Below are 13247 nucleotides of genomic sequence, written 5' to 3' on the forward strand. Positions count from 1 at the left end.
CCTCCACTTCCTTTTTGAGGATCCGTAATCATGAGTTGTCAGGCACAGTTTCTTTTTATTGATTATCAACTGGTTAAATATAACCTGGAATTGGAATAAAAGAACAACAATTATAGGCTCTTTGTAGAGCATGTATTTCAATGCATGTTATTTTTTTCCTTTTGGTTCATTATGCTTTTGGCAATTGTTCTTGTTCTATTTTTAGTGTTATATGAAACTACTCTAGCTCATAATTTCTATTTTAAAGTGTTTAGTGTATAAACTCAGCACATCAATACTATTTTTTTAGTGTTCACTCTCAATGATGTCGGTTAAGAGATCACCATCATTTTTGGCGACGTCAATGAAGGGGTATTACAATGCTTGAGAGAACTGTTAATCCCTTTCCACTGGTGTCACTAACGATTGTAGTGCTTGTTTACTCATAGCAGGTATGTGCCTAAGCAATGCTAACATCAAAGCAGAAATAGGATAATAGAGTGTTCTAAAAAGAAGATTTGGTGGCTGGGTACAGTGGCTCACACCTGCAATCCCAGCACTTTTGGGAGGCAGATGGGGGTGGATAACTTGAGGCTAGGAGTTCAAGACCAGTCTGGGCAACATGGTGAAATCTCGTGTCTACAGAAAATACAAAAATTAGTGGTGCATGATGGCATGCCCCTGTAGTCCCAGCTACTTGGGAGGCTGAGGTGGGAGGATCACCTGAGCCTGGGGAGATTGAGGCTGCAGTGAAATGTGACTGCACCACTGCACGCCATCCAGTTCAGGTGACAAAGTGAGACGCTGTCTCAAAAAAAAAAAAAAAAAAAAAAAAAACTTAAGATAACATCACTTGTCATTGTTAATAGATAACTGAATAATCTTTATTCCAGCCAGTAACTTAATACATAATAAATGATAGTACAAATGCATATAAATTATAACTAAATCTAAGTAATGGTGTTTATCATATTTCTTTACTAGAATAGTTTTTTTTTAATAGGGGCAGGCTACTTGTTTAGATATCTTAAAATATCAACAAAACATATTTTGATAAATAAATTAATGGTTCCTTAACTCTGATTGGTGTATTAAAAATATTAAACAAAGAGATATTTTACTTCCCAAGGTTTCATTTTCATCTAATTAACCACTGGTGCATGTATATTAAAACATATTGTCAAGGGAAAACAGATAGATAGATAGATAGGTAGATAGATAGATAGATATGGAGTGTGTGTGTGTGTGTGTGTGTGTGTGTGTGTGTGTGTTGTACTTGGCTGAGTAGTATCCTTTTTCCTTCCCTACCTCTCTCTCAAGTTTATGTCCATCCAGAACCTCAAAATGTGACCTCATTTGAAATACTGTCTTTCCAGATTTAATTAATATATAAAATGTAAATTAATACGAGTTCCTGCTGGATTAGGGTGGGCCCTAAATCCAATCACTGATGTCCTGATAAGAAGACAGAATGTAGATACACAGATACATAGACAAAGGCAGAAATTGGAGTGATGTGTCTACAAGGGCAGGGGCCCTGAGGATTTGGGGCAAACATCAGAAGCTGGGAAAGAGACAGGAATTCACAGCTTCTCCCTCTGTATCCCTAAGAAGGAATCTGTCCTGTGGACACCTTGATTTTAAACTTCTTGTCTCTAGAACTGTAATACAATACATTTCTGTTGCTTTAAACTACCCAGTCTGTGGTGATTTGTTATGGCAGCCCTAGGAAACTGATAGGTATACTAAAATCTCTAAAGAATTGATGTTGGCCGGGCGCGGTGGCTCAAGCCTGTAATCCCAGCACTTTGGGAGGCCGAGGCGGATGGATCACGAGGTCAAGAGATCGAGACCATCCTGGTCAACAAGGTGAAATGCCGTCTCTACTAAAAATACAAAAAATTAGCTGGGCATGGTGGCGCGTGCCTGTGATCCCAGCTACTCAGGAGGCTGAGGCAGGAGAATTGCCTGAACCCAGGAGGCTGAGGTTGCGGTGAGCCGAGATCGTGCCATTGCACTCCAGCCTGGGTAACGAGCGAAACTCCGCCTCAAAAAAAAAAAAAAAAAAGAATTGATGTTAAATATATGTAAGTATAGGAGAGTTTATTTAAATTCTTCTGAAAATGTCATCTTAAACTTTTAATGAGACGATATATTACAGCCAGTATACTTAGTTGATATCAGGTTTGATATTGAAAAAGCTGACAAAAACAGCTATTTAATAAGCATCTGAATTATATAAAAGTTATATTGTTTATTATTCATGTGAATGATCTAAACTGACATCGACATTTAGTGAAGTGTGAATAAGCCTAGCCAATAAACTATGGGCAATTTTTTTTAAGTCTTATCTTTGAATTCATAAAAAATTATCAAATATCAGCTATTATTTATTCTTCATGTGAAGAAAATGTCATATTTATTTGATTTGTGGAGCAGCATATATATTAATAAATAAAGCCTCTGAAAGAACAAATGTAGCATTTTCCTGATTTCACAGACACTCATTTAACACACAATTTTATATTTAAAATTACATAATTAAAAAAATAATTCTAGTTCAAATGAATTTAGGTGCCATGATTTCTAAAAATTCTGTCTCTATTTTTGCATTTTTTTAAGGGGCTTCAGCCAGTACTCTTCTTGTGAGCTTAAGAGGCTAAGACTTCAATTTTAGTTACATTGGGCTTTCATCTGACTATCAGTCTATTTTGATTGCTCTAAATACAAGTTAGTGATCATTTCATCTGAAGGTATTTAATTAGAAGTTTGGGTTTTATGTAGATCTGGGGTTCTATCTTGTTTTTAATCTTTATTGGTCTGTTTGTTTTGGGATAGTTGGTACTTTCATCTCTTATGCTTGCTTTCTTTCTCATTTTATGCCCACCCTTAGTCAGGTGAACATCAGTAAGGAATAAAACTTTGTTGTTTTAAGCCACTGGAAAAGTTTGAAAACCACATCATAACTCTGCCTCTGCTAACTGATAAAGATGATAACTTATTAAGACAAAATGTTATGCAGGAAGACTTTACTGGCATAGAGAAACTCCCTTTTTTATGTAAGAAATATCTATAGAGGCCGGGCACGGTGGCTCAAGCCTGTAATCCCAGCACTTTGGGAGGCCGAGGTGGGTGGATCACGAGGTCAAGAGATCGAGACCATCCTGGTCAACATGGTGAAACCCCATCTCTACTAAAAATACAAAAAATTAGCTGGGCATGGTGGTGCGTGCCTGTAATCCCAGCTCTCAGGAGGCTGAGGCAGGAGAATTGCCTGAGCCCAGGAGGCAGAGGTTGCGGTGAGCCGAGATCGTGCCATTGCACTCCAGCCTGGGTAACAAGAGTCAAACTCCGTCTCAAAAAAAAAAAAAAAAAAAAAAAAAAAAAAAAAAGAAAGAAAGCAAAGAAAGAAATATCTATAGAGACATGTGTCTTTCTTGTGACAAATGTGATATGTATGTGGATTCGAGGTCTGGAATGTGGTAGCATTTAGGTACTTGGAGGAGAGAATTTGAGCAGGCTAGAAAGACACGAAGCAGAGGATGATGCTCACCCAATAGAAAGCAGAGTGAAGAAAGAAAGGGAAAGTGGTTTTTTTGGCATTATATTATTTGAGCTGTGGAATCAAGTCTTTCCATAAGCCATCTCTATGCCTCTAAGTAGGTTTTATTATTTTAAGCTGGTTTGAGTTGGGTTTTCTGCCACACACAAGAATTGCCTGATACAAGAGAGGCTTTGATTTTGTTGTTGCTTGCTAATTTCTATATACTAAGATGGAGAAAACCCTGGACATAGTGAAGATGAAATTGAGGACTTCTGAAAGTCATCACATTAACATAAACTCAGGTGTGGTTGAAAGAGGATTGTTTTGAATAACAAAAGATGTGCCTTTTTCCTTTCTGTCTCTGAGTTGTTTCAGGAGCTAGGGACAAAAGCCTAATACTATAACAACAACAAGAACAACAAAAACAAAACTTTTGCTTTCATCTCTTGGGAATTACAAGGATTTTAGGAGCTCTGTGCAGAAGCTGGTGATGAAGATCAAAATATATATTTCTTATTATCTCACAGTATCACACACATACATGATATCTGTAAGATAAGTGAACTACATAAAAGTCAAAAAGTTTCTAAAGGAGTTGTGTCCATTTACACAATTTGTAAGACAAAAGTATCTGTGACAAGTCTAATCAATTTAGAAGTTCGTTTTTCCAGTGTTAAGGACATGCCTGTGACACAGCCTCAGAAGGTCCTGATGACATGTGCCCAAGGTGCCCAGGCTACAACTTGGTTTTATACATTTAGGGAGACATAGGACGTCAACCAATGAATATTAGTTCAGTCCAGAAGAGCAGGACTACTGAAAGTTGGGGCTTCCAGGTCGTAGGAAGATTCAGAGGTTTTCTGATTGGCAGTTGGTTGAGTCATTATCTAAAGACCTGGAATTAATAGAAAGAAATTTATCATGCAGATGGGGTTTCAGGTAGCAGGCTTCAGAGAGACTAGATTGTTAAGTGTTTCTTATGAGACCTAAAAAGTCTGTTCTACCAGTATTAAGGTCTCTGTGTTGACGTTAATGCTGGTCAGCTATGCCTGAATTCCAAAAGGGTGGAGGATGTAATGAGGCATTTCTGACTCCCCTTTCCCATTGTGGCATGAATTAGTTTTTCAGGGTAACTTTGGAATGTCCTTGGCTGAGGAGGGGTCCATTGAGATGGTTGGGGGGCTTAGAATTTTATTTTTGGTTTACAAGTTTAGCATGAAAAGCCTCTGTACCTCCGGCTTTTTAATGGATAAAAAGAAGCTGAAAAAGCTACTTGGCTGCAATCATGGGCCATTACTTGGTGAAAAGAAGAATAATATGGAGGGAAGAACCAAAAGCCCAGAGGCTGCAGCCAAGAGCTGCTGAGAATGATGAATTAGGGAACCACTCTCAGGGAGCAGATCTGGATGTGAGATAGGAACATTCTTTTTCCCAGGGTCTGGGAAACTGCTAACACATGCCTTCCTGAATTTCAGAACTGCTATGGACCAGTGATTGTGATGTCCTTTCTATATTTTTCCCTTTTTGATGGGAGCATTTATCATGACTTATCCTCTCCCTGTCTCTTCAGTATGTTGTATTTGTGTGGGAAGATAACATGTGTTTTTAGTTCCTAGGTTCTCCGAACAAGAGGAGCACCATAAGATGCTGGATTTTGCACTTGATATCATAATTGGATGAGACTTGGGAATACTGAAAGAAAGTGAGTATATTTGGCAAATGGGAGGGATGTTAACCGCTGACAAACACACTCACAGGGTCCACTGTGTTAGCTTGTCTGCAAAGATGGCTGCCAACAATTCTTTCTGTCCATATATACATTCTCCTTTTTAATGTGATTGTTTCATCTGCCAGCAACTGAAGGGCTTTATTTCCATGTCCCCTTGTGACTTGTTGGACTAACAGCAAGATGTAAAGTAAGCTATTCTGGTTCAAGACCTGGGCCTTAAGAGCGGTGACAGCTTCTGCATTTACTCTCTTGAAACTCAGTGTCATTTTTTAAAAGCTCAGGCTAGACTACTCACAATGAGGAACAACATGAAAAGAGATAGGCCCAGCTAGTTTTTACCTATTCCAGCCACTCCAGCTGAGATGCAAGACATGCAAATGAAGCCATCTTGGCTATTTCACCCCCACCCGAGCTTCCAGTTAAATGCAAGTACATTCAGTTGATACCTCACAGAGCTGAACTACTTTAGCTGACTTTATCCAACTCACAGAACTATAGGAAATAACAAATTGTTGCTTTAAGTCACTAAGTTTGACTTTTTTGTTATCCGGTTAACAAATCCAGATGAATTATACAGTCTGAAGGGGAAAAAAGAAGAGAGTGCACTGTTAGTTGCCTCATCAGTATTCATCTAGAATTTCTTTTTCCATTTCAGTAGGTCTCACCTCCCACCTGGAAGCTGATAACACCTTTCCCAGTATCTCTGGGAGCTACAGCACAGGCATATTGCCCAATTCTAATCAATAGGATATGACAGGAGGTCTGCTGGGTGGGATTTTTGAAAATATTTTTTTCCTCTGGTTAAGAAAAAAGAAATGCCCAAGGAAAATCTACAAATGCCCCTTCCATAGTTGCTTTTGGACATTTTTTGAGAGAGGGTCTGATGCGTAGCGCTCCTGTAGCCATCTTGAAGCCATCAGTAGAATCCTTGTTGCTACCTGGTGATAGCAACAGGTAGAAAGGTAGAAAGCTGCACAGCTCTTGATTTCTAATGACACAGTATGGGATGAACCAACCCAGGAACAGCCTGACTCTGAACCTCCTTTAATGTCAGAAATAAAATCTTATTTTAAACCACTGTTAGTTGTACAGGTTGTTGATGTAGGCACTGAAGTGCCCCCAAATGGTGACAAATAATGAAGCAAAAGTCAAAGACAGCAAGGCTGGTGCCAAATTTTTTGATGCCTAAGGGTAAGAAGCTGAAGAGAATGAGCTATTTTCTTTCCTTTTTAAATGTGTTTTTTATTTTGGTGGGTCTCTAGATGTATACATTAGTGAGCTATTTTCAATAGTGAGAAGGGATGTTACCACTTAGTATAATGCCTTTTTCACAACTATCATAGAAACTATATACACATATAGTACAGAAAATGAGGATAGATTTCTGACTTAAACTGCCTATTTCATTTGTGTGCCTGGGTACATCTAATTTAAGATTCTACAACACAGCATTGCTAGCAGTTACTGTGAGAATATTTCAAGCTCCCTATCTGGTGGAAATACATTGCAGTTTTTTTGCTCCAAGTTTATGAGTATTAGAACCTACCTAAAAAAAAAAAGCTTTTTAAAAACTTGAGGAAAGGAAAAGTGAGGGCCTACTCTTCCTGCCTGTGTTACTTCTTGTTACTGCTGATTGAGACGCTAGAGATCACATTGGGTGAGATGTGTCTTAGAATACAGCTGAGCAGTTCACTTTTAACACTTTCCATCTGAGTACAGAAAACTGGCACGTGCAGAAAATTGGATATTCTGACTTGGTGGGATTCTAGGATTTGTTCTATTTTTTTCTGTAATTGTTGTAGGGACATATGGCCCTCTACCTTTTAGGCAGCAGGAGCTGGAATAGCAGGAACATTCTGACAAAATTTCCACTCAGCATGAGAGGGAAGCAGTCCCCTTGACACTGATGATGTGCCCATTTAGCATTAAAAGTGATTGAGAGGTGGACACAACTAAAACTCACTTCACTCAAAATATATGTTGACATAGAGAAAGTAAATACAATCTGCTCTTATGAATCTTTCATTCTCACCAATGAGACATATGTTAAATAATATTTGAAATTTATAAAGAGATTCAATTTTAAAAGTTTACTCATTCATGCATTTAACACATTTATTGAGCATCTGTTATACAAATGCACTGTTTTAGGCACAAGAGGTAGAGCCACATATAAGCAGATTAAATCACTGGACTCATTGAGGTATCAATCTGATATGAGAGAGGAGACTGAAATAAGTAAACATATAAATCAACTACATACTTTTACACAGTATAAAGTGCAATGAGGAAAATCATATTGAATACGTGTTAACTATTGGAATGGCTGGACAGGGAAGACCTTTTGGTAACATGAAGTTGGCCTGAGCACTGTGTGAAGTTATACCATGGTGAAAATTGTTCCATGGTGAAAAGAGTAGACAGAAACAGCAAAGGCCCTGAAGGAGAATGAACTTGGCTTGTCTGAAGAGTAGAATGAAGGCCAGTGTGGTAGGATACATACTAATAATAGAAGAAAAATGATAGAAGAGAGAATGTTTGAGCAGGTGGGCAGGAATTGGTCAACATAGGTCATAATAGAAGTTTGGATTTTATTCCATCTGCAGTGAGAAGTTCCTAAAAAAATATTCTATAAACTGGAGTTTGAGAAAAAAACTATGATAATGATAATTTTTATAGCAAAAGCCCTCAATCATTTGTCTCATAAACTCCAAACTTCTAATTCAGCAGAGACTTAGGGAGATCAAAGGGACTACCATAAAATTACCCACGGGTTAAAATTCAGATCCACGGCAGCTGGTCCTGACTGGAATTAGACTTCCTTGTCTGTTGCCCTCTTTGCAGTGGGTCTGAATGTCTCTGTCGGCTATGAATTTTTCTGCCTTCATCTGTGGTCCTGAGAAGGTGGCCCAGGCTTCTGGAGTCTGTCCCATTGGCCTATACCCTAGGGATTTGCTGCCCTTCTTTTGGAAATTTGGATATTTGTTTTCAGAACATACATAAAGGCCTCCTGAAAACAATGTTAACAATAGCGGAATGTTTTTTACGGTCTTCTGCTCAGACTTGGATTTTTAAAAAGCAGGGATGGAGACTGTATTTCCAGATCTAGTCAAATCCCTTCTAAACTTAAAGCAACAAAGTGCCTTTCAAACTAGGACTTGTACTGTTTAATGCTCTGGAATCAAATACCCAAGCTTCAGCCAAAGGAGAGAAAGTGATGTTCTGGAAGCTTTCTGAAAGTTTTTGGAAAGCAATTTTCATGCATTAGTATAATATATATATGAATCACTAATGAGAAAATTGATCTTCAGAAACTAAAGTGAAAAAAAAATGGGTTATCTTTGTATCATTGTTACAGATAAATGTCGAAGAAGTTCATTACTTCTTTCAGATATTAATTGAGGACTTACTGTGTACTAGGAACTGTGATAGATACTGGAAATTCAATGGCGAATGAAAAAAATTCTCTGCCTTCAAGGAGCTTATATTCTAACAACAACTTAAAATTTACTGAGTGTTCTCTATATTTCAGTAGTTATTAAGTGCACTAATTCAGTGGGGAAGCTAGATAATAAAGAAGTATGTAATAAGTATTAAATATAAGTGCTGTAAAGAATAATAAGGCAGGTTATGGTAGAGAGATTAATGGCAGTCTGAAGATGTCCATGTTTCAATCCCCAGAACCTGTGAATATGTTACCTTACATAGCAAAAGAGACTTTGCAAATATAATGAAGAATTATCTGGGCAGGTCCAATGTAATTATAAGAGTTCTTGTAAGATGAAGGGACAAAGGTCAAAGAGGAAAAGAGAAGATTTCAGGATAGAAGCAAAGAGGACAGATGTTAGATTGCTGGCTTTGAAGATGGAAAAAAGAAACATGAACCAAAACAAACAAAACAAAATCCACAGGTGGCCTCTAGAACAGGGGTCCCCAGTCCCTGAGGCATGGAGCAGTACCTGTCTGTGGCCTGTTAGCAATCAGGCCGGAGGTGCGTGGAGGTGCCTGGCAAATGATGGTCAAGCAAGCATTATCACCTGAGCCCAGTCTCCTGTCAGGTCAGTGGCAGTATCAGATTCTCATAGGAGCCTGAACCCTACTGTGAACTGCATATGCAGGGATCTAGGTCTGTGCTCCTTATGAGAACTTGATGCCTTCAAAATGCCCATGCTTCAATCCTACCTCCATCCGTGGACAAACTGTCTTCCACAAAATCAGTCCTTGGTTCCAAAAAATTTGGGAACCGCTGCTATAGAAGCTGGAAAGGGGGAGATATATTTTCTTTTAGAGCCTATAGAAGGATACAGGCCTGCTGGCACTTTTAGTCCTGTGAAACTGATTTTGGATTTCTGAACTCCAGAAACGTAAAATAATACATTTATTTTGTTTCAAGCCACTAAATTTGTGGATTTAGTAATTGGATACAGCAGCAGTAGGAAATGAATACACAGGTTTACAGGATGGTGAATTATGGAGGATGCTTAAGAATCACCTCTTTGAGGTGCTGGCCTTTAAAGAGAAAAAGGCGCAAAGGAACAAACCATCTGGTGGGGGGAAAAGCAGTCCTGTCAGAGGGCACAGCAAAAGCAAGTGCTCTGAGAAGGGACTATTCTCAGAGTGTTTGGGGACTGGCAAGAGGGCTTTGTGAGAGTGAGCAAAAGGAAAACGTTAGTAGGTTATCTTGGAGACATAGCAAGGGACCAGAATATGAAGGACCTCTCACCTTGCTAGGCATTTTGACTTTATTCCAAGAATGATGAGAAGTCATTGAAAGGTTGTGAGCAGGGTTACATGCTCTTGTTACTTTTTAAAGGCACAATGTAACTCCAAAATGGAAAATCAGCTCTGGGCTGGAGGTGCCAGCATAGGGGAAAGGGAAAGCAGAGAGATGGATTGGGAGAACAGAGCCTTAAGTTGTCCAGCTAAGATGTGCGAAGTGCAGACTGGAATGAGAGCAGGCAGAAAGGACTATATGTGCTAGATGGAATGGACAGGATTTGCTGGTAGATTGAAGGTATGAGACAAAGGAGACATGGATGATATCAAGGATTTTGATGACACTACTGATTTGAAACATTCTGAGAGGAACAGGTTTGGGATGGAAAATCATGAGTCTGATTTTAGATGTTTTAGAAGCTTATTGGACAGCCAAGAAGATGTCAGGTAGGCAGTTGGACTTAATATTTGAAGTTCAGAGGAGTGATTGGAGCTGGTGTCATCATTTGCAGAGCTCTGGATAGTACATAAAGCATGGGATAGTGTGGGGGATAGATCCTAAAGACAGAGCCCTAGGGCACTCCAGCCTTTACAGCCCAGGAAGAAGACAGCTTATTGAAGGGTTGGGGGGTCGGGAGAAGAAAAAAAACCAAAAAAAAAAAAAACCCCAAAAAACCCAACTCTTATTACTTCCATTGTCAGGACAATTCAGAACCACTTTTTTTGACTTCCTGGCCTGAGTGAAGCTTGAAAAATGGCAGCTTGCCCCTTTGCAAAGGTCCTAAGGAGTAGCCATTGGCTTGGCCTGTTTGCCATGGCTCTGGGTGAGCTTTTAAAATGCCAGTGAGCTCTAATTGTGTTGATTGCCTAACAGCTGTGAATACAAGATGCTGAGTCCAGAACTGTAACTCACTCTGCGAAGGGCACCATCCTTTTCCCACTAATGACTGCTGAGCAGAGCCACCTGAAGCCTGCACGGGATTTAGCAGCAGCTGCACTTCTGCTCTAAGAAATAGCTCACTGCAGTCAGATCAAAGTGAAGCTCTTCCTTGCTTTTCCTGGAAGCTTGGGTATTTACTGTCAGAGCATTAAACAGTAAGAGTTCTAGCTTAACTGGTGCACAGCACTTTATGTTTGATGGGGATTTGGTTAGGGCTACAAACCATCTGAGCTAAGAACCTTGAGAAACTCCTGCTATAAATCGCTTTTTCTGCGACTTTGTGGTGTGACCAGGAATGAGGACAGAATAAGAGTTGGCTGCCTCTGTGATGGAACTGTTTAGGCACCAGAACGCTGAAACTAGATCTACAACCCTATGAATTTAATGTCCTCTGCAACTCCCCTACTCCTAACTTGTTTTCAATATGATAATGACTGCTTTTTTTTTTTTTTTTTTTTTAAGCCTTCTGCTTTACCTCCCACTCTGCTCTTCTTCCCAGGGACTCACTTTCTTCTTCCTGGCTGCTTCCCCATTACAAGCACTCAGCTCCCAGTGTTATCACCCTGCTTAGAGCAGCCATTATCAGCCTTGGCCAAGCGAGCATTGGAATTACCTGGGAACTTCTAAAAATCCGGAAGTCTGGGTCTCACCTCCAGAGATTCCAGCTTAATTGTCTTAAGCTTGGCCTGGACATCTGGGTTTTCAAAAGCTCTTCAGGTAACTCTAATGTGCAGCCAGTATTGAGAATTACTAGCCTCCAGACTCTCTGTATTTTCCAAGGTAACCTGCAGCTGATTTTAGAAATCTCGATTGTCAGGAGAAAAGGGTGAACCTCCCAGGGCTCTACTCCTTTACCAGGTGACACTTCTTTACCTCAGTGCGTGGAGGAGAAGTCCTGCTGCTTTCCATCTCCCTCAAGAGAGTACAAGATCCAGGCAAAGACAAGACTGCAGAGGAGATGCCTTGGGGGAAAGTAGGACCCTAAATGCTTACACCTGGAGGCACTTAACCTTTAATACAGAATTTGTCAGATGCAAATTTGTCTATGCAAACAAGGGCCTTATCTCTAGCTTCCCCTCGGGGGTTTTGAAGGTGCGCTAGTATTCTGAAACAGGGTTGTAAAGTACCTACTCTGCTCACCAGGGAACCTTCTGGAAAGGAGGTGGAGAAACGGAAGCTTTCACCTTTGCAAGTGTGTTACGTGGCCAGCGAGAGCCGTCGCCTAGTAGTTTCTTATATTTGTGGTATTTGGAGGCCAGCCCCACACCTATTTAACAGGGATCTGCATTTGAACAAGATGCCCAACGGATGATATGCAAGTTAAAGTTTGAGGAGCGCTGGCCTAACTGGGGGTTGCCCTAAGTGCGGAATCCTACTTCACAAGAGAAGCTGGGCGAAGGAGCCACTTATTCTCCCTCCAGCTGGGTCGTTTTGTGGTGAGTGGCGAAGCGGCGAGGCTCACGGGCCAGGGTGCTGCACGGGCTCCGGCGCGGCCCCGCCTGCCCGCCCCGCCTCCCTCCTGGGTCCTTGCCCTGCGCGCCGTTGCTGTGGCAGCGCAGGACGCGGCTGGAGCTGGGCGGCGGCGCCCTCCATCTCCTCCTCCGAGGCCTCCCCGGGCCCCTGGCTCGGGCCCAGCCTGCCGCTCCGCCATGCCACGGAGGAGGCGCAGGAGCCGGGTGAGTGCCCTGGAGGGCGGCCGGGGGGAAGAGGCGCCCCCGGAGGCTGCGGCTGTGCCTTCGGCGCCGTTAACGTCCCCGCAGCAGACGGAGGCGGCGGCGGCGGAGCGGATTCTGCTCCGGGGCATCTTCAAGATCGGGAGGGGCAGCTGTGACGTGGTGCTGAGCGAGCGAGCCCTGCGGTGGCGGCCCATCCTGCCCGAGCGCCCGGCGGGTGAGTGCCCGGCCTCCGCGCCTTCGCCTCCCTCTCCCCGGCCCCAGGCCCGCACCCGCGCGCGCTCTCACTCCACCCTCCTCTCCCCCCATTCCCGCTCTCCAAGCTGCCGGGACAGGTTCCCAAGTCCCCAGGTCGCCGCCTCCAGCTTCCCAGCCGGGAACTCACGCCCCTCGCCCCACCCCACAACCCCCAGGGGTCCTCTCGCTACCACGCTTTCTCCCGCCTCCGGGACCTTCCCCGGGCAAACGTGACACTGAGCTTTTGCTCAGCGTCTCGGCAGAAAATCTGGAGCCCCCAAGGGGAGGTAAATTAAAAACGTGAGAAGGTCACTTCGCCACTCCAAGTGGAAAAAGTTTTACTCCATCAACTTTGATGTTCCACTGAAACTATAAACATTTTACAGATATGCCTACACACGAGTTCTGAATACAACACTCATTTTGCTT

The 13247-nt window shown here is 41.8% G+C and overlaps 1 protein-coding gene across 8 annotated transcripts in view; it reads left to right on the forward strand.

Annotated features, from left to right (window-relative positions):
* Positions 1-12429: 12429 nt before the first annotated feature.
* The window catches only part of CERKL (CERK like autophagy regulator), a 145101-nt gene continuing 144283 nt past the window's right edge, over positions 12430-13247 (forward strand). For 5 of the 8 annotated variants that reach the window (XM_039469950.2, XM_074399389.1, XM_074399391.1 and 2 more), the window contains exon 1: positions 12476-12798. In XM_039469950.2, coding sequence (XP_039325884.1) covers positions 12558-12798 — 241 coding nt within the window. In that variant the 5' untranslated portion in view covers positions 12476-12557. Of the gene's footprint in view, positions 12799-13247 lie in introns of all 8 variants that reach the window. The other 3 variants (XM_003921805.3, XM_074399390.1, XM_074399392.1) reach the window with 2 other exon arrangements.

Source organism: Saimiri boliviensis, chromosome 5, assembly GCF_048565385.1.
Source record: "Saimiri boliviensis isolate mSaiBol1 chromosome 5, mSaiBol1.pri, whole genome shotgun sequence".
In the NCBI taxonomy this organism is placed as follows: Eukaryota; Metazoa; Chordata; class Mammalia; order Primates; family Cebidae; genus Saimiri; species Saimiri boliviensis.